Here is a 19,799-nt window from a genome sequence, read left to right as displayed (position 1 = left end):
GTGATACTGCCGCCTGTTTTCTAGACCGCAACTTTGACCGACCTACCGGATGACCAGCAAACCAGGTAGAACAAGCGACCGATGCACTGATATCGCACAACGCATGCGCAAACTTGCATTTCGCCTCCATCGAATGCGGTCGGAGGATTCGATCCCGAGATCCACCCGACAAAGTAAACAGTTACAATAGCGCACCTCACGCATTATAATGGGCGTTATACCCCGCTGCTGTCAATATCTAATTATAAATAATAAATGTTACTTCATATTGCAAAACAAAAAGAACAGCGAATTGATGCAGCGTGCCGTACATTGACAGTCTAAGCCACTCAATTTTTTAATTATTTTTCTCTTCCTCTTGAATTTGGGCATATTTTATACTTCAACGAAAGCATTGGGCAGCCGGATGTCGTCAGAACTGAGTGCCAGTGATGTTATGGGGATAGTTCAAGGACGCCGAACTTCGCACAGATCGATCAAAAATAAAGTATAAAGCATTCAACGAAATACCAGAACAACCCCTTTTGGTGGGTATGCACCGTTTAAACAGAACCCAACAATAACGACTATAGCCCCTTAGCGTCTGGACAGATGATGTGACGGCGAGAAACTTAAGAACAATTTCGGGTGCACCCACTGATGTTCCGCTCTTCCGGTCTGTCCACGTACGGCGATATAGACAATGTCCTGCTGGTTGGTCCAAGGGCCCCACAGGCAAACCTGGGTGAGCCTGGAAACAAACAGCAACAGCGAAGAGTGTACCGGCGATTAGTTTTGCTGTTGTAGTCGCTCAGTGGTAGGCCGAACCCCCGGTGCAGAACTTTGGAACAATTTTTACACCTTGCGAATCCTTAGCGTGCAATGACATAGCGCAAAATATGTGCGCATTTGCATTTCCTCCATGAATTCATCGAGCATTTCCTCCATCGAGCATTCGATCCAGCGACCTTATACACTGTGGCAGCTGATGTAGAGTTAACGTAATAGCATTAAAGACCCCGTCCTGCACATATATATCCGGCGTCGGCGCTGTAAGCGACGTATCCAGGGCATGGTTCTGGCAGGTGGTAGACGGCAGGTGACATGGCCCACCATTTACTGGTCGTAGGGTTGTGTGACGTCACAGCACCTTGTGACATAGCCGCGTTTGAGATGGAACGGTGAGCTCCAGGACCCTTAGATCCTGATTTAGGTGCACACTACACCTATAGCAACGCGCAGGCCCTGTTTGTACAGCTCGGTTACAGTAGTGCTTTATGTCTATATCGGGTGGTCTTTCGTATACTGTGGTACCAATTGTGAGGGCATGTTAATGAGTGCCTGTGGGATAATAGAAGCACAAATTAAAGTCAGTAGAAAAGTAAATGTACGAGAAACCGGATCCACAAGGGGAGCTGCATTCGATGGTTATTAATGCCGTCGCGTCATACACCTAAAGGCGAGGATCAAATGCTCCCCTCCTCCCCCACTCCCCCCACCTCTCCTTTGATTTGTTGATTTGTTGTTGCTTTTTTTTTTTTTTTGCACTTGCCGTTTGCAGTCGGTACCCCGAGTGCCCCAAGCGTGTCATCACGAAGGGGAACTCTCTCTGGATGAGCATTGCTCATGATTGGAGTTGGAGATTGTTGATGAACGTGTGAGGTGTCAGTGGAAGTATAGCTATCGAATAAGTCAGCTTAAAAATGAGTAAGATGAAGAGAATAGTCAACTAGTGTTGGTTTGGTCTGGTCTTGTGGCTTTAACGTCCGAAACCGACTCAGGCTGCTAGAAACGCCGTTGTGGAGGTCTACGGAAGTTTCGGCCACCTGGGGTTCTTTAACGTGCACTGATATTTAATGGCATATGGGCGGCTTGCTTTTCGCATGCATAGAAAAGTGCCGCCGTGGCCGGGATTCGATCCGGCGTTCTTAGGTTCAGCAATCCGCCCTAATCACTGAACCACCTCTTTGGGGTAGTCGACTAATATAGCACGAAAGCATTTTCTTTTTCATACAAGTTATGCGGCCGCAGACTGCAAGAAGAACCAAGGTAGATGTACACTTGTACATGTAGATGTATAATTCCTCCATGGAAGAACTGCGCTGTCAAAAAGGCGTTTAAGTCATTGCAGTGTGCGTTAGAAGCTTATTTCCGTACCATGGCCGGTGTTCCGAGATATCTACTCAGCAGTGATCAACGCGAAGCTCGGTTCTGCAGTTATGAAGCGCATATGATGCAAGCGTTTCATATTCCTCTGGCCCCACGAATTACGCGTGACATCAGCCTTCGCGGTGTACCGCTTGTGTGCTTTATGCAATATAGCATTTCTTACTAATTTAATTATTTTTTACAAGTAGGCGTTTTGGGTCTCACAACACGTTTAAATCGAAAAGTGGTTATTGAATGCTGAATGCAATGTCTGAGCCTGTGAAATGGTTTAGAAGTGGTGTGCGCGGTAACAAGACTGTGTCATCTATTATATAATATATAGAAACGCAGCATTAATCTCGCCTTTTTATTCGGTCACGAGTCTGAAGTTATGCTTTCTAACTTCTGTCAAAGATAGCAAGACGTTTAATGTATGATCACAGACACACTGACAGCTGAGTTGTTGACAGTCAGGGACTTTTGTTTGCCATAGTGTTACAAAACAAACATTTTCAAATTAAAACCCTCGGGTCGTACAACCAAATTAAGCAAATGTGCCGAACTTTGCGCCAAAGCATACGAAGAGATAAAACTCGCAACGGAAGGACAGGAGTATCGCACTGATAACGCCCGCTCACCAACAAAAAGCATGAAGGGCGGTCAAATGTTGAGATAGTTAACCAATAAATGGGAGGGGCGCAGCCGCCGCTTCGTATATAGCGACTGCCGTGTCGTGTGTAGTACATTGTTCGAACAATAATGCATATTGATATAGCTGCACAGAACGAGCATACACTAATAGCTGTGTTGTTACATCATATGTTTAGCACGTACACCATAGCGTGCAGTGAAAAGAGCAGTATTGCAAGGAAGAGCAGATTGGAAAGCGGCAGGCCTCTGACCTGTTGCATTCTCAACAAGTCGGCAGGCTTCTCGGGCTAGCCTGGCACCTTCGACGTTGAGACGGTAGGCCTGATAATACACGCACACAGAAAAAAAGGAATCGGTCGTGTTGCACCAAAACTAGCGCTGTATCCTGTCCTACCTAAGTTTGGATCGGAAAATGAGCATTTCACATCATAATTAAATGACAATCGTAGACTGTGCGCAGGGTCATTTTAGCGCAGATTAAACACAAAAATAGCTGCTTGTTGAACAGGAACAAAGGCACTATGACGGATGGAAAACAGTGGACCCGGAAGAATTGTAGACCAAGAAGAGGTTAACATTGACTGCAGCATACTTATGCTTGATGGTGATTTAGGGTTAAAAAAAAAATCGGTAACAGTCTGTATTAAAATGAATTTTTTTCTTACACAAAGCCACCAAAATCTTGTTTTCTGCGCTTTAGGTGGAAGAAATTGCATTAAATAGGAGCCAAGGCTTACCAAATGGCTCATCCCGTACTCGGTCTGGGCAACGGATGTAGAGTTGAAAGTATTCGTCTCCACGAAATCAGCACCAGCCTCCAGGTAGCACTACCAGCACAAACACAAAAAGATTTGGAGTAAAATTGAATACAGAAATACCACTCGGCGCAGCTTCAAAACATCCTATAATTCGCTTCCGTTTACTCGCATAAAATAATGCTGCCACAAAGCGATGAAATTTAGGTACACCAGTTTACGCGATAACGTATGCAGCTCGTTCGGACGAAAAGGCGTCACCTTCGCGTTACCGCAGAATCGAAAAAAAAAACGTGCATGAAAAATTGAAACCGACTTGCCGGCAGATATGGGAACTAATTGAGATCTGATACGTCGCTGCCAAGGCAGATGGGGCCTCCGCGTTCTACATTTGAAGGCAGATTCCCGAGTGCAAACCGTGTCTACGCCGCTTTGTCTATGCGGAAGAAATGCACCGACTACCTCTGACAATAAAGAACTGTTGCATGCTTCGGATTCATGCGATCTTTATGCATTCGACCGCGGGGTCTCAAACCACTCTCAAGTATTGATAGAGGGTCTCCCTCCAATACCCCTCTGACTTTAATCCCAGCGCAAGTCTTCACGGCATCAACTACGCGATACCATGCAATGTATTGAGCAAATTATCAGCTCGCTTTTCGGGATTTGCATGCGGCAGGCACACCTATATAGTATCATTGAATTCCTGTACATAATGCACGCATCAGACGGACACTTTCTGAACCCCTGTCGGGGCCCTTTCAGCACCGTTTTCGGTTAAAAGGGCCCCTATGTATACATATGTGGTATATATGTATATATGTGTATATATGTGGTTAGCACGCCACAGTCTGTCGGAACAGGCCAAACTAAATCCATACCCAGTTCTTCTTTAGAAAGGATAGTTCATGTATCATTCAAACGAGTTATGCTTGTGAATGTGGCACCGTGAGTGACGGTCGTTATTTGAACATCGCCTTTAATGATGGCTCTCTCTGTCGACGCAACCTTGTGTATATCCAGAATGACGTCGGGCCTGGTCAGGTTGAGTAGGTCGTTGTCTCCTTGCAATGGCCTGTCGTGGTCGACGAACTCGACGCCTCGAAAAGCTGCCTCGTCGAGGCCCAGTAGCTGAATCATAGTACCCATGGCGCCGTCCATGACCATCACCCGTTGGCTCAGAATGTGTGCGATCATGGCTGCCCTGTCTGCTTTCGTTTCTCCATTACTGCTGTCCCCTGAAAGTAACATATTCAGCCATTAGTTTGCTTACCTTATTTTACTTCTTTATTTAAGTCTTAAAACGTATGCAGTCGATCACCTTAAGAAGCTTGGAGCATAGATTTATGTTAAAACTAAATATGATTATGAATTTGGCAGTGAACTGAATTTGATTATGGCTGCAGTAGACTAAGTAAGATGTGAACACAATTCGAAGTTGCCGCACTTACAAGGCTTCTTTTCAGACTCTAAGGTTTAGTATGATTGCTCTATTCGGAATTCCCCCTTCTTCAGAAAAAAATCATAAATAAAATTTGTTAACAAGGTAATCTCATAGAGTCTCAGAAAACCTTGAGAGCCAACTAATTTTTTCCAAGCTTGAGGAGATCTCAAAATGCTCAGGAAAAAAAAAAAGAAAAAAGCTTAAAATACGGATAGCTTGGTATATAGGTGGAATTTTCGGTTACAGCACGAATAAACCCTATATTTTTGTAACCTCAACGAGCACTGACTGTGGTGATGAAAACTTTTATTGCGTATTATAGAAGAGGAGAGCCTCACTAGAAGTTTTACACACTAGGAGGCTTCCTTAGTCTGGGACGCCATTGGATGAGACCGCCGCCCATGCCCTTGCGACCAAGGCCTTATAAATAAGCTTGTAGGTCGGAGCAGCCGAGTCGCCTCTCAGTCCTCCTTAGTGGGGTTGGGGCAAGGGGCATAGAGTTTCTTACTCTTACCTAGAGGGAAAGCTGTGCCGCTATCTATGGGAGTTTGCATGGAGTTTCCTAACGACGACTGCAGCCAGCATAGGCGCAAAAAACATCATGTGGCGGAGATCTACCGGGTGCAGAACTACAACTTTTGGCTAAAAATAATACGAAAATAAACGTTGTTCTAGAATAAAAAATGTCCCAACATTCAACATTGTGACTATAAATTGCAAAGAGCGAGCAAAAGAGCATGTAAGTGTAAAATTTGTCCAAAATAAGCGATGGCTCTCCTATTGGCTAAGTATTGAGCAGCACGGAAACCACGTACCTAATAAGCACACTTAAAAAAAATGTCTTGAAAATATATACCGTTGCTCAATTACTTTCGTAAGGTTTTTAGTGGAATTTCGGAAAACAGAAACCTTTTATTGGCGTTGCTTTTGCGTCTTCGCTACTTTTTTGGGCTCTCGAGATGATGATGATGATGATGATGATGATGATGATGATGATGAGGAGGAGGAGGAGGAGGAGGAGGAGGAGGAGGAGGAGGAGGAGGAGGAGGAGGAGGAGGAGGAGGAGGAGGAGGAGGAGGAGGAGGAGGAGGAGGAGGAGGAGGAGGAGGAGGAGGAGGTTACTTCAGTAAAGCCACTCTGTGTTCCCGAAAAAATGCGACTGTCCCGCACCAAGTAGTACACCAGTTTATGATTCTGAGTGCCCATGGTGGCTGAAGTGCAACACCCCCAGCTTTCCCTCGAGTAAGAAACTCTATGGTAAGGGGCAAGAGTTGGATTCTGTTTCCACGCCCACACTATGTGGTAGATGCCAGCTATCTATCCGCAGTGTGTGCAGCACATTGGCCGTCGGGTCAAATTGTTTCAATTGAGATTGCTGGACAGGGAAGAGGGTTCATCTGGAGTCGTCTCAGAATTCGCTCGTCAGCCCCATCCAGTCCCTTGGCAAGGGTTGGGTAACGGCGATGGCTTTCGCGATAATAGTGCAATACTTCGAGGAAATTAAAGAGAGGTTGCCCCTGCTCTGTCCCAGAATCTATCGAGTCAGCTAGGGGTTCCCGGCACACTAAATGCCACACACGGAGGCATAGGTCGCCGTGTTGAAAGCAGCCTGTTGAAGAGTGTGCTCCATTTTCCCCAGGTTACCCTGCATTGCCCGTATTGTGATATCGTCGGCGTATAGAGCATGGCAGGTGCCAGGTATGCTGTCTAGTTTTTTAGGTGGATTCATCATTGCCAGATTAGAGAGTACAGCCGCCTGCGGTGTACCTCTGATACCCATTCATTATCGCCTATATTCCATTTCCTCCCTGCGTATCAAGGAATTCCTTCTCGTCGAGAAGCCCTTAATGTATGAGAACAATACCGCCGCAATGTTAAATATATGCTGGCACCGCCATGTGGTCGTCATGGTTTGAGGTGGGGAGGCAAGGGGTCCACACTCTGGAGCTAGGCCTTTTAAGCTGCGGCTCGCCTTGTGCGCATGATGTGTCCACAGTACGCAGCTGGCTTTAGCACCTAGAAGCTCTTTGTACATGGAATGAACCCGCGCCTCCATCAAAGTATCACAGAAGCCTGTAGACATAAGTAAGCAGATTTACCGGGCACCCACACAAGCACTAGCGAAAGAAGACACAGCTATGCTAACCGAGTCGCCAACGAGCTCCTGAGAGAAGAAGACGAGCGTGTGCCAGTCTCCCGAGCTCGACCACATGGTGGCGCCACTAAGTATTTAGCATTGCGGCAATATAGCACCACAATGTGCAAAGTTTAAGAGCCCCAAGTATGGTGCCGTCTTTAACATTTTCAAAAGCTCCTTTGAGGTCGAATCCAAGAATGACTGTCATTTCCTTGCATTGTGACTGGTTTGATGATGTCGCGTTGGAGTTTGAGGAGGATGTCTGTCTAGTGCAGATTTGTGTGGGCGAAATCCGAACAGGGTGTCTGAAAAGTACCCTTTAGTTTCCAGGTAATCAGCCAGTTTTTCTCGCACCATGGTTTCCATCAGTTTGTCCACACATGACGTGAGCGAACTAGGACGGGGATTGCCTGTGCTGACCTGCTTTCCTGGCTAGGTAACGAGTGATGTTTTCCATTCCTGTGACAATTCACCCTCTTTCCAAAGGCTGTTCGTGCATTCCAGTATGTGAACGAGGACCCCGTCGGACAGGTTCACTGATAAATTGACTGTAACTTTATCTCGTCCGTTTCATTTTCTTCAGAGCGGCATTTGGACTGCCTGTGTGGCAGCGACTCTGCTTTGTATGGACCACCGTACAGTAGAGATATCTGTCACACAGTGAGTCCGAAAGCTGGGCCGTTGTCCCTTGGTATCTGTATATCACTTTATGTAGCTGCCTCTGCGTTACCCTCACCCTCCCTTCCGTAAGGTAAAAACAAATCAGGAGGCGGAAGAGACGCCAAGTGCTCTTAGTTTCCATGTTGCGTGCTGCCGTGTTACATCATTCAATCTCATTTGCGTGCATTAACTGTGCAGGGTGCTTTTCAGATTGTTTTGTGGCCGCCTGAATACGCAGCCTAAGCTTCCGGTTGTGCTTTCTTCTTCATCTTGTAAGGCTGCGTCGAGCCTCTACGTGAAGGACGCTTTTTCAGCAGACAGTGAACGCTGCCCAGCGTTTCGCTAAGATCTGACGCGGTGTTGCTAGATGTAATACGGACGAAGGCTATGTACGGGCATGCGCGTTGATCGAGTTCCTCTTGTAGGGGTGGGTGGCCGGATCTGTGAGTAGAGTGAAACATAGTGTGGAGATGAGCTCCGCAAGCCGCCTACCTCTGTTTTCTTCCCTGTTACTGGAACTAATCGAGACCTGATACATCGCTGCCAGCATATGACGCCGCCGCGTTTCTAGTTTGGAAGCGGCTTTCTGAGTGCAAATTGCATACGTACGTCTACTTCCCAACGCGGAAGTTCCCTAGAGGGCCACAGGCTGCTTTAAGTGTCACCCACGGCGTTAGTAGTTTCTTCTTCTAACACTTCTAACACTTCTAACACCGTAGTGTCACCCTAACTTTTCTTTTACAAACACCGCAAACGAGGCTTAGGAGAGGCAGCCACTATCGACAAACACGCGCGTATAATCGTGGACAAGAAGAAAATGCGGCTTTTCCTCCTCAAAGAATGATGATGAATCAACATTTATTTCGCCCGAAATAAATCGGTCGTGCATACAGGCACCAGACGGGGTGGTTCCCTAGACCCATATGTTCCCAGCAGCTCCTGGTCCCTGTCCGTCAGTGCGAGCTGAATCGACAGGGCGGGGCTGAATAACAAGATCTCTCATCGCTGAAGGGGTTGGGGATTGGAGGTATTGGCGAGAAGGGGAGGAGGGGGGGGGGTCGCATTTTCATGCCGGCGTGGAATCCCTGTAGACTCCTAGAGAGGCAACGCATGGCGTGGCGTATGAATAAGGTTTCACCATGAAAACCGATCGCAGCCATTGGCTGAAGGGCTGCATATAGCGCATATATGACAGGCATAATTCGCTTTTTTTCTTGAGTTGCATCCCGCTACAACTGCAGCGCCTTTATGCTGGATCAGTTTACGAATCTTCCCCTTCCCTGGATGTCATAAAAATCTCCACTGTGCCTATGTCACCAAGCCGAAGACGACATCCACCACCACGTGTGGGTCTGTAAAGCGCTGAAACTAACGATAAGTCGGCCAGCACCTGGCCACTACGGATATTTCGCATGACAATTGCTGAGTCCTATCCCAGGTGGGTCACCAAGAACAAACCTCCAACTCTTCGACCGGTCTTTTGTAGCAAGACCTCTCCACGCGACAAGTGAGCGGAGATCTTTTACCGCCTCGGGCAGGTCGGAACTGTGAACTTCATTCTATGCAAGACTTGAGAGAACAGCAGCCGGGCAAGGCTCAAGGTGGGAGTGCGAACAACTAAAGAGGGTCGCTGAATAATACGAGGCACGAACCATAGCTTGCTGCAAAGCACATTTTTAACAAAGTAAGCCCGCTCACGCAGTGGAAGGGGGCCGCGCTCTGACAGCGGCTAGTTGTTCGGCTATCATTTGTTGGCACGTGCGTGGCGAACCACCGCCTGTTGAAAACATGACGCCTAAGATGTCAACATGATCGACACAGGCGGGTCCGGCACCGAGCTTGGGCGTTGCCCTATGCATAGCACTTGGCAAAACTTTTGCCTCATTCGGGTGGCCACCAAAGTAGAGCGTACTCGGCATATACCTGCCCACAGTCACGTAGAAGGGTGACTCCATCCGCATTAGCTATGAGCATGACCTGCGCGGAGCCCGGCATTGGGGGTCCGTGCACCGAACTCACGCCTTCCACGCGTTACAGCAACGAATCAAGGGCCAGTGCGGAAAGTACTGGCGAGAGCGGGCAGCCCTTCCTGACGCCCAGAGTCATCGAGAAGCGAGGTGTTGGCCAGCCGATTGAGGAGCTTTTCGGCTGTGGTGCTTATATAGAGACGACTGAGAAGTTTAGTAAAGGTGCGTGGAAAGTTGTAACATTCCAGGACTACAATGGTATTGGTGCTCCAGTCGGTCGAATGCTTTCTCTAGGTCCAGGCTTACTATGAAGCCTGTAAACTCGCAAGCACCAGTGTATATGATATGAGATCCCAAACAAGCGTGAGAGGGGGGAATGCTGCGACCAGGAACAGGCAAACGATTGGAATGAGCTTATAAGTTGCTGGAGAAAATGGTTAATGCGCTTTACGAGTAATGCTGTCGGGTTCTTATAATCTGTATTAAGAAGAGTGATTGGACGCTATGAGCGGTATACGGCCGTGTACCTGGATTGGGCAGCAAAGTAATACAGCCTATGCCAAAAGAAAGCGAGTCGAATTCTCTGCCAAGTACAAACAATGACATATTGTGTCTCCATCGCTTCTGGCGGGCTATTCGCTCTTATATGACATCACTAACAGACCTGAATGTGGCGCCAGATTTTGACCTCCTTCGTATAAACATTGTGACGCAACCATTATCCATGCAGCGTTAAGGGTAGTGTCATAGCATTTCATTGTCTAATTTGCATGCATTTGCTAGTCTAGTTAAGCGATAGGGATTCGAACCTTATGTGCCTCCAATTGTACGCCCTAATAACCTCACTGCATGAAGTAGCATAGCGCAGTGCGGTCATACTAAGGAGGTTATACAGAACTTATATATAACATCCACCTTGTTTTGCACGGCTTCAACCATGCAAAACAGTCATTGTTCTTCATTTATTTTATTCGAGGCAACCACAGAGCCCCGGATGCATTACCTAGCGGTCGGCAGATCACACTGTATTGTAGATATGTGTAGTTCGTTTTTGCATCCTTAAACATCATTGTGGAAGGAGGGGCCTACGCTTGTCTAAAAAAAAAAAAAAAAGAATCCAAATGTAGGTTACGACGGCAACATTTAGTAGTTAGTTGAAATCGTTCTCGGTACAACAAATGATTTTTGGTGGCAGTTCGTTTCATTTGATATTTTACAGCCGCTCGTGTACAAATACATGCGATGCAAAAAAAATCACGTCCTGCGGCAATGCGTGAGAAGAAGATGCACGAGCTGGTCTATATTTTTTGCTGCGGACTACCGTGACCGCGCTGTTGAATGAACCTATCCGCGGCTCCTGTTTGGTGACATCATTACGCTGCGACCCCCCTCAAGCTGTTTGTCATCGGAGCTCATCGAGGGCGCGGAGTCGGACAGCTGAGAAGACTGCGGTGCGTTTCTGCATCTCGTAGCGCTTTAATGACGGAATCCAGTCAGTCATTTCCGCGCGATGATTCTGGCATTCATGATGAAGACAGTTGTACCGCTGGCTCCGCCTCTCCACTGAGCCAGAGCAGCGGCATGCCCAGCATGGCTCTGCCGAAGAGCCCTGGCGACGAAAGCAGCGCCAACCCATTCGAGGTTGAACCTGAGCAGCTCGCCCAGTCGTTCTGCTCGCCTTCTCTGTTCGTTTGCAAGAGCCGGCGCACACCGGAGTCACGCCGTTCATTCCGGTGGTCGATTGAGCAGTTAGCTGCTCTTTTTCCAGTAAACATTGAAGAAGAACCACGCCTTCCACGGCCTACCAGAAATGATGAACTGCGCGAGGAACAGCTCCAGCAGGCCATCGAGACGTACTTTTCGCGGCACGAGATCGCCCCTTCTCCGTGGGCGCCGACTGGGATGGTCAAGGGGAACCTGCTCAGCACCAGTGGTTCACATGAAGGCAGCTACACTCTGTCTGTGCATGAAACGGAGAAAGCCACGGTGTGGTGTCAGACAACGCTTTCAATACCCCCGGATGCTGACCTCAGCTCGCTTCTTGGCGAGTACTTCACCTCCAACGCTGCCCAGGACAAGCAGGTGGCAATGCCCAGCTTTAAAAACTCCTCGCGTGGCTCCCTACGGCGCAGGCTGTTCAATTTCATCGAGGGAGAGGTACAGATCCCCGAGAGCTTCAAGATCCGACGACTCAACCTGCAGGAAGAAGCGAAATGTTCGTCGCCCATGCCTATGGCCTTGTCTCCGAGCTCCATTGGCGGCCTCAATCGCTTCAGCCAGAGCTTGAGTCCCGACATTGAACGACTGCAGCTCTCCCCTATCTGCCGCCAGACGAGGAACCAGCCGCTGCTTCCACCTGCGACTTCTCAGCAGCGGAGGAAAGCTAGGCCGTCCGAAAGCAAATAGTCGCCACCGCCCACTGAAGAAGATGACCGCAGCAGCAGAGCCGGCGAGAGCATGGCAATTGATGCTGGCTACATCATGGTGCTAAGGGCCGGCGACGGGTCGGACTGAATACAGCTCCGCCCTTGCCCGACTGGGTACACACAGCACCGGCCACGTCTCAGTTGACAGAAAGAGTGACAAGAAATCGTAGACTCTATAGAGAGTACCGCTATCTCCGTGCATCAGCCTTAGCCACCAGCAACAGAGTCATTGGTCAAAGTGGCTGACTTAAAAATGGGGCTTATTTCATTCTGCAATAGGTCGCCATGTCCTGTGCAGCCAAACTCGCCAGCAGTGGTCAAGTTTTTTTTTTTCTTTTTTTAGGATGTGGTCGAACTTGCTTTGCAGTTACAAAATTTACAATGCTGGAGTGATGAGTAGATTAAATGGACTATCTTAGCACTGGAGATATCAGAATTTACTCTTTGCTGATGGAGTCAGTGTTACGGTGTCATCTGTTGAAGTATAGTGCCAACCATATATTATTCAATGCAACGAAGCGAAACTATGCATTTCGTTAATCCCCTTACTCCCTCGGTATTTTTTTTTGTCATTAAGTGCTTTACGGCGAATTAATCGATGTTTGCGGAAGGGGGAGGAGTCGCATCTCTAAATAACGGCTTGAGGGGCGAGTTGGTGCATCATCTTATTCAGATTTGCGCCACATATCTGAATACGAAGTCGCATCTCTGCAGGGTACTGCTCATGTTTTCGTCTTTAATTTCGCCCCTGTAAGGCTTGGCACCATCCATTTGCTTCTGTCCGCTTTAACAGGCGTCGTTTTAACCATCGGAACAGCCTCTGTACACGCGGCGCGGCGAGAGCATCGGGTTCTTTTCGGATGGCACTCGTTGTTTCGGTAAAATCTAGTTTCCGTGTTGTTGTTTTTTTACGACCCGAAGTGAACGAACAGTGACATTTGCCAGTTGACGGTCTCGTTTCGGCCCGGTCACAGATTGCGGGAATAAAGCGTTCTCCGTGGTCGAGTGTGGATCGCCCAGATATCCGATGCAAGGAGAGGGAAAGGCAACATTCGCGCCGTCGGCGTCCCGCGGCGTGGCGCGGTATACAGATATTGCCCAGTATCTGCGCGCCCATATGCCAGTAGCATCTGGGAACGTAGCAGCATCTTGCCTGACTCGAGGGAGTGTCGCTATCCCTGCTGCAGCTGGGCGTCCATTGCTGTGTTTACAAGCTGTATACTGCGTTGAGGCCGGCGCTGTTCGGGAGAGTGGAAAAGCATATACTGTAAACCTAGTTTGACGAAACTCCTTCTGTTCGCTGCTTGGGAACGATTCAACTTTGTGTTTTTTTCTTCTTTCCAATGGCTCTGCCGCCATCGAATGACGGAGATGTTGGTCGCGACCAGAGCCAGGCACGCGGATCGTGCTCTCGAATAGCCGTGGAGTGGGTTCACGGATCGGCTGGTAAGACACTATGCATGTACTTGTAAATAGTCGTCTCTGTACATAACACCTATATACCAGTGCTCGACAAGAGTCACCTGTCTTTCATGCAAGACTTCCTATTGGCACAGTACTTCGGCGAGAAAAGAAGAAAGGAAGAACAATCATTCCGAAAGATAAGGAAAGGAACCACCCTTTACTGGCGCAGTCAATAGCTCGAAGATCTGCATAGGAAGGAACTCGGAAAACAACAACAGCTGGTACACCAAAGGCGGTGTACCAGCTTTGGGTAATTGCGAAAAGGTCTTCATCAGGATCGGCGAGAAACGTCAAACCACAACCGCGGTCAGAAGACCACGGGAAACAGAGGAGATGTCAACTGGAAGCCATCCAGCACCACCGCCACGGAAAAGCGGCGAACTTGGCGGTGAGTGACTTCCAACCGACTGACATTCCCACCGGTGCATTCAAGTTAGTCACCTTGTTTATGCTAAGACAGAAACGAGGAAGATGAGGACGGATGAATTTTCTGATCTAGACCTGGACCGACTTCGCACCGCGGAGGTCGAAAGCGAAGGTGGCGAGGACAGCAGTGATGGGTCCCGCACACGTCTGTCTGAGTGGGAAATTGAATATTATTATATTCAGTTGAAATTGGAGGAGGAGTGCGGTAAAGCTTTGGAACTTAAAGTAGAGCTCGCACGACTTCACAGTCCCACTGCATAGCGCACAAGTGGCGATGCGAGCGAAGAAGAACAGCAAATTAAGCAGCCGGATGGCATTGAGAAATTATAGCAAATTATTAACAGGTGCCATCCCGAAATACCCACCGGTGCGGAAGTACCCGTTTGGTTCGAATCTCGCAGGAGGTTCGCGAAGTGCCAAAATAGTTTCGGGGGCATATTGTCTTCCCGTTCATTGCGGGGAGGGTGCAATGCCTATCAACGCGACTTACGCCCGCACATCACCGTGATTATGAGGAGCTTAAGAAAATTGAACTCGATCATCGGCTGTCTTCAGCCGAATATCAAAGACGATTTCATTCAGCTACCAAACGTGCAGATGAGACTTGGAAACCGTTCACGACGCGTCTGCGCAGCTACTCGAACTTTTACGTAGACACACGCGGCGTGAATTCTTTTGAATACCTTTGGAACTTGTCGTTGCTAACTGAAGACGGGCTTAAATAAAGAAACCAATAAGTACGTAAAGCTGCAAGAAGTCGACAAATGGTTTAAGGCTGACGATCTAGACATTCGAAGAAGCTGCGGGAGAGGGTGGCGCACAAAGGAAAGATAGCGCTCTTAATGCAGTTGAACCAAAGCGCGCGGCTAAAAGCGAGTTGAAGAAACCGCTCTATGCACAAGGCAGCGCTGAGCCTCGAGCAGAAGAGCCACGAAAGGGCAAATTACCCAAGGCGGCTCAGAAATCAGCTCGATGGGGTGAATGCTTTCGCTGCGGTGACTTAGGCCATTACGCCGCGCAATGCCCACTTCTTCGCGAAGACTAAAAGCAAATTGGTAAAGCCCGCGAATGAAGAAAGTTTACAGCAAGAGCAGCCACGGATGAGTCCTGCTGTCTGCGTACTAACTTGAGGGATGTGAAACTACACAGCAGCGGCAAGGTATATATATATATATATATATATATATTTATATATATATATATATATATATATATATATATATATATATATATATATATATATATATATATATATATATATATATATATATATATATATATATATATGTAGCCCTAGTGCCGTCCTATATTATCCCGCTAACCCTCTGCAACAATAAACTAAATCAGCTTTTTTAACGTTTGTTATTTATTTTCGTGCTTAGTGCTTACTTCTTGCTAAGGAATTCCGTTTAGCGGCCCTAGATGCCCTGGAGCAGGAAGGGAAAAGCTCAGTACCTGTACACTTCTCGGTGGACCCCTGACCCGCGCCATAAGGAAGGTGGGAGTGAAAGAAGAAAGAGAAAGAGGTGCCATATTTGAAGGCTACATAATAATTTCTATCATCTCAGGGTATCTTTAACGTGCACTGAAATCGCAGGCACACGGATGCCCTTGCATTTCGCCGCCATCGAAACGCGCCCACCGCGGTCGGGTTTACTTCCATTTATTTCAGCCCCTAATTTTAAACGGGTTCTACCTGCTCTCTTTTCCACCCCGCTCTTTTCTCGGAAAAAAATGACTAACCATTCACAGTCATCCCCATCATTAGCCAACTTGGCAATTAAATATGAATAACCTTCATTTTATCGTCCGGCAACAACATTAACATTGCACGCAATTTGTCAAGACTAACCATATAGCCTTAGTGTGCACGCTGTAAGTATCTTGAAAACACTGCTTTCTGTAAAAATTTGAAAACACTGCTCTCTGTAAAAATACCTCCTCAGACATTTGCGACTAACACCAATTTGAAAAGGAAAAAAAAAAAAAGAAACAAATTTACGCAGCATACGGAGATGCTGGCATACCAGAAGTAGCGGTTCCGTCGCTGTCCGTTGTCATAGTGAAATGTCCGAGCGGGTCGCCTGGCGGTGGAAGGAAACCATCTGCTGCAAGAAGCACGATCTGCTGTCTTGTAGTGGAGTGCGAGCAGACGACAAGCAGACCTGCCGCTTAACACCTATCTTATCTCTCGAGCGAAAGAGAGGTCACGATAGAGGAGGGGGGAAAGACGCTTCATCAAAGGAAGGCGTAAAACTGCAGATGGAAAAAAGAACACTCAAAGCTCAATTTCGCTGAGTCACGCGAAGACCAATACAACCATACGAGGTCGAGCAGCGCGCGGAATATTAGTTAGCCTATCGGCTCTGTGACCTCTCGTTACAGGCGTTCGGACGACTGAGCACTTCACGTTCTGCAGGGAAGCGACACGTAAAGAAACTTCAATGCGGTTAGGTTCCGCGCACATGACTTGCGCTAATATACCACCACTTGCGCTAATAATCATGCCTGCATCGGCCTTGGTCTAACTGCGTTCGTAAATCTATTTCACTGGCAGATGGCTGTTCCTTCAAACAGCCAACGACCGCCCGAGGAGATTTTCAGCTACATCTCTAATGCAACTGCTGAGAAAAAAACTTTTGCTGGAATTGTTCTAACTGTTTAATTGAGCCCAGTACAGCTATCACCTTAATAGAGGCCCGATTCTAGATAAACATCAGGCAGAGTTGGACCACTTGGTAAAATTCAGTCTTTGTCTACAAAGGCACAACACTGTGCCCTAACCCAGTGCCCTGTCTTACATTGTCTGCTGCTCATTGGACTATTGCGTTTGTGTACACAAAGGAACAATTGTCAATTTTGTCATACAATGTTACCATATATGAAGAAATGGTGAATGTTTAACAAGTTATGTACTATCGAATGACCTCACTCAAGGATTCCAGTGATCCTTACAACGTCCGGCAAGAGCTTTCCATTACACTAGCTGAATTAGTGAACGTTATCTGCCCCTTATGTATAATTGTCTTTACCAATGTTTTCATAATATATGTAAAAGTATTACCAGTCTCTACCAAAAGAGCAACATGTGTTCCTAACATACGAGTTCACTAAAAAGAAAAGAGGGGGAATGTGCACAAAATTTATTATATTCAAGAAGAATAAAATTAGTGTTCTTGATGGGTGAACCGTTTACTGAAAAATTAATTAGTGCCCCTTTGTTCACAAAGAAATAAAAGCAAGTATGAGCACACACACATCCATTCAATGCTGAGTTAGCAGCACTGAAAGGCACATTCATGCTTTCACTTCCTTCAAAGTCCGACGACCTTTGTTCGATGCCGACACTTTACCAAATGCAGCATTGAAGTGTTCGGGTCCAACCAACAACTGACCCTCTGAGTTGTCCTTCAAATACTTGGTCAATGCAATTACGGAAGCTTGGCGCACAAGCGCAGCCAAGTCGGCTCCCGAAAAACTCTCGCACCTTTCGTCTTTACCGATTTCCTCCAGAGACACTGCAGACTGTAGGGGTGGCCTGGTTCCGTTTCTCGTCAATGTTTTAAGGATCTCCACACGTTCCGCAGCGCTCGGCAAGCCAACATAGAGAACCTCGTCCAGACGGCCAGGGCGCAGCATTGCTGGATCAATTATGTCTGGCCTGTTGGTAGCGGCCAAGACAAAGACCTGCTTTCTTGGTTCTAATCCATCCATCTCTGTCAAGAGCTGGTTCACGACGCGCGACGCTGAACCGCCATCTGCAGAATCGGACCTTCGAGGACACAATGCGTCCAGCTCGTCGAAAAAGATGACGCAGGGAGCCGAGTTGCGAGCCCTCTGGAAGCACTGACGCACGGCTCGCTCACTTTCGCCCACATACATGTTCAGCAACTCAGGACCTTTGACCGAAATGAAGTTTATGCCCGACTCGTTGGCAATGGCTTTAGCTAACAGCGTCTTGCCACACCCTGGGGGTCCATGCAGTAGTATTCCCGTGGGAGTAACAAGCCCCATAGCTTCATATTTATCACGATGGCGTACGGGAGCCAAGATGGCGACCTGAAGTGCTTCCCGGATGGAAGTAAGAGCTCCAACGTCATCCCAAGTCACATCCGGAACGGTGGCGAAACCCTCGCGCTTGGCAGAAGGCTGGACCAGTTTCAGTGCCTCCTCAAAATCATGAATGTCGACGCAGAGATTCTTGAGCTGTGCTTCGTCTAACGGAGGAACATCTTTAAGCAGAGAAATAGCCATATCCAGTCGGTTTCGTGGACCTTCACCGGTTGCCTTAACACCTTCCTCAATACCGCGGAAGATTCGGTTGATAGCGGACATCGTGGCCTCTCGAGTCAACGCCATCAAGTCAGCACCAACGTAGCCCGGCGTCCTGTGGGCGATCACGCTGAGCTGAACGTCGGTTCCGAGCGTCAGCTTGCGGCAAAGAACGGCTAGAATTCTCTCGCGGGCTGCTTCATTGGGGATGCCTAAGCATATCTCGCGATCGAATCGCCCAGCTCTACGAAGCGCTGGGTCCAGTGAGTCGGGGCGGTTAGTGGCACCGATGACGAGCACTTCAGCCGGTAACTCGCGCTGAGACAAGTCGTCCAGGCTGGATAGGAGCTGGGCAACGATGCGCCGCTCCATCTCCCGCTGCGCTGTCTCTCGTTTAGGCGTTACGGCGTCTATCTCGTCGATGAAAAAGACGCACGGCGCGCTGTTTACGGCCTTGTCGAACAGCTCACGAATGCGTTCCTCGGATTCGCCGGAGACACCGGCTACAATCTCGGGCGCCGCGACGCGGATCATAGGAAGCTCCAGCTCTCCAGCTATAGCATGCGCTAACAGAGTCTTACCGCAGCCAGGGGGCCCGTGCAGAAGGAAACCTCGAGGAGGAACGACGCCCAGCCTTTTGTAAACCTCCGGATGCTTGAGATGCATGAGCATGTTGCAGACCTCTTCTAACGGGCCCTCCATGCCTCCCAGGTCCGCGAACCTCGCAGTCGGGTTTATCAAAGCGATCTCCTTTTCCTTCGCCATGCGTTTCTTGAGGTTGTCTTGAATCGCGGCGTCCACGTCACTAGACTTGGACTTCTTGGGTGTCTTGCGCGTCTTTGCGGGAACATCGTTCTCCTTAGACGTTTGCTTGGGATCGGGCGTCTTGTAGAGGTCATTCATGGACTTATTCATCATGTTTTGATCGGGGTAAGGTACGACGTCTTCGTCTGTGATGCTACTGCCGTCCAGATCACCTTCGCCCACGGTGTCCGTACCTGGAATGGGATCGTCGCCAGCTATAATCTCGATCGCCTGCGTTACAGAGTAGAACAGAGCATTCTTCTTCTTGCGTTTGTATTCCGGATGCCGTCGCTGCAGCTTCGAAACAACGTCTTCAACATCCAAGTGGTCGTTTTCGCTCAGCACTTGCCTGACCCGAGGCAACAGCCGCGGATCGCCACCGAAAGTTCGCCGTCTGCGCTTCGCTTGCGGTTCGCTCATGCTTACACGCGCGTTTGATTACAGGTGGGTTGCATACCTGATTTTTTCAGTTGTTGGGTAGCGTTAGAAGCCAGTGAATTTGACACACGAGACAGCACGCCTTGAAACAACGTGTAAACACGGAACCACGGGCACCATGGGCGCTGCCATTTTGGTTTCACTGTTGCTCATTGCTAAACCATCGCCTCCTCTGCTAACGTGGCTGAACAAATAGAAAAATTGCTTTAACTCTAAAACCTATAAAGT

The 19,799-nt window shown here is 48.2% G+C and overlaps 3 protein-coding genes across 3 annotated transcripts in view; 1 reads left to right on the top strand and 2 right to left on the bottom strand.

Annotated features, from left to right (window-relative positions):
• LOC146175651 (methionine synthase-like) overlaps positions 1-17,083 on the bottom strand; it is a 52,310-nt gene extending 35,227 nt beyond the window's left edge. The window contains exons 1-5 of the mRNA XM_084582043.1: positions 16,085-17,083; positions 4,542-4,771; positions 3,516-3,605; positions 3,030-3,099; positions 638-730 (exon numbers count right to left, since the gene is read on the bottom strand). Of these exons, the coding sequence (XP_084438169.1) occupies positions 638-730; positions 3,030-3,099; positions 3,516-3,605; positions 4,542-4,771; positions 16,085-16,118 (517 nt within the window). The 5' untranslated portion in view covers positions 16,119-17,083. The remainder of the gene's footprint in view (positions 1-637; positions 731-3,029; positions 3,100-3,515; positions 3,606-4,541; positions 4,772-16,084) is intronic.
• On the top strand, positions 11,221-12,147 carry LOC146175652 (protein aurora borealis-like). Its single transcript, XM_084580720.1, has one exon. It carries the CDS (start codon positions 11,221-11,223, stop codon positions 12,145-12,147), a length of 927 nt encoding a protein of 308 aa, XP_084436846.1.
• A 102-nt stretch (positions 17,084-17,185) lies between the features above and the next one.
• Positions 17,186-19,723, bottom strand: smid (nuclear valosin-containing protein-like smid). The gene has a single exon (XM_084582044.1). The coding sequence runs from the start codon at positions 19,551-19,553 to the stop codon at positions 17,355-17,357; it is 2,199 nt and encodes a 732-aa protein (XP_084438170.1). The 5' UTR covers positions 19,554-19,723; the 3' UTR covers positions 17,186-17,354.
• Positions 19,724-19,799: the final 76 nt, after the last annotated feature.

Source organism: Amblyomma maculatum, chromosome 10, assembly GCF_055883805.1.
Source record: "Amblyomma maculatum isolate TAMU_Amacu chromosome 10, ASM5588380v1, whole genome shotgun sequence".
NCBI classification, from domain to species: domain Eukaryota; kingdom Metazoa; phylum Arthropoda; class Arachnida; order Ixodida; family Ixodidae; genus Amblyomma; species Amblyomma maculatum.
This window is presented reverse-complemented; position numbering and strand designations above follow the sequence as displayed.

What these genes read in the sequence shown, in the direction of transcription:
- LOC146175652 (XM_084580720.1), top strand. Translation starts at nt 11,221, where the DNA reads ATGACGGAATCCAGTCAGTCATTTCCGCGCGATGATTCTGGCATTCAT.
- smid (XM_084582044.1), bottom strand. Translation starts at nt 19,553, where the DNA reads ATGAGCGAACCGCAAGCGAAGCGCAGACGGCGAACTTTCGGTGGCGAT.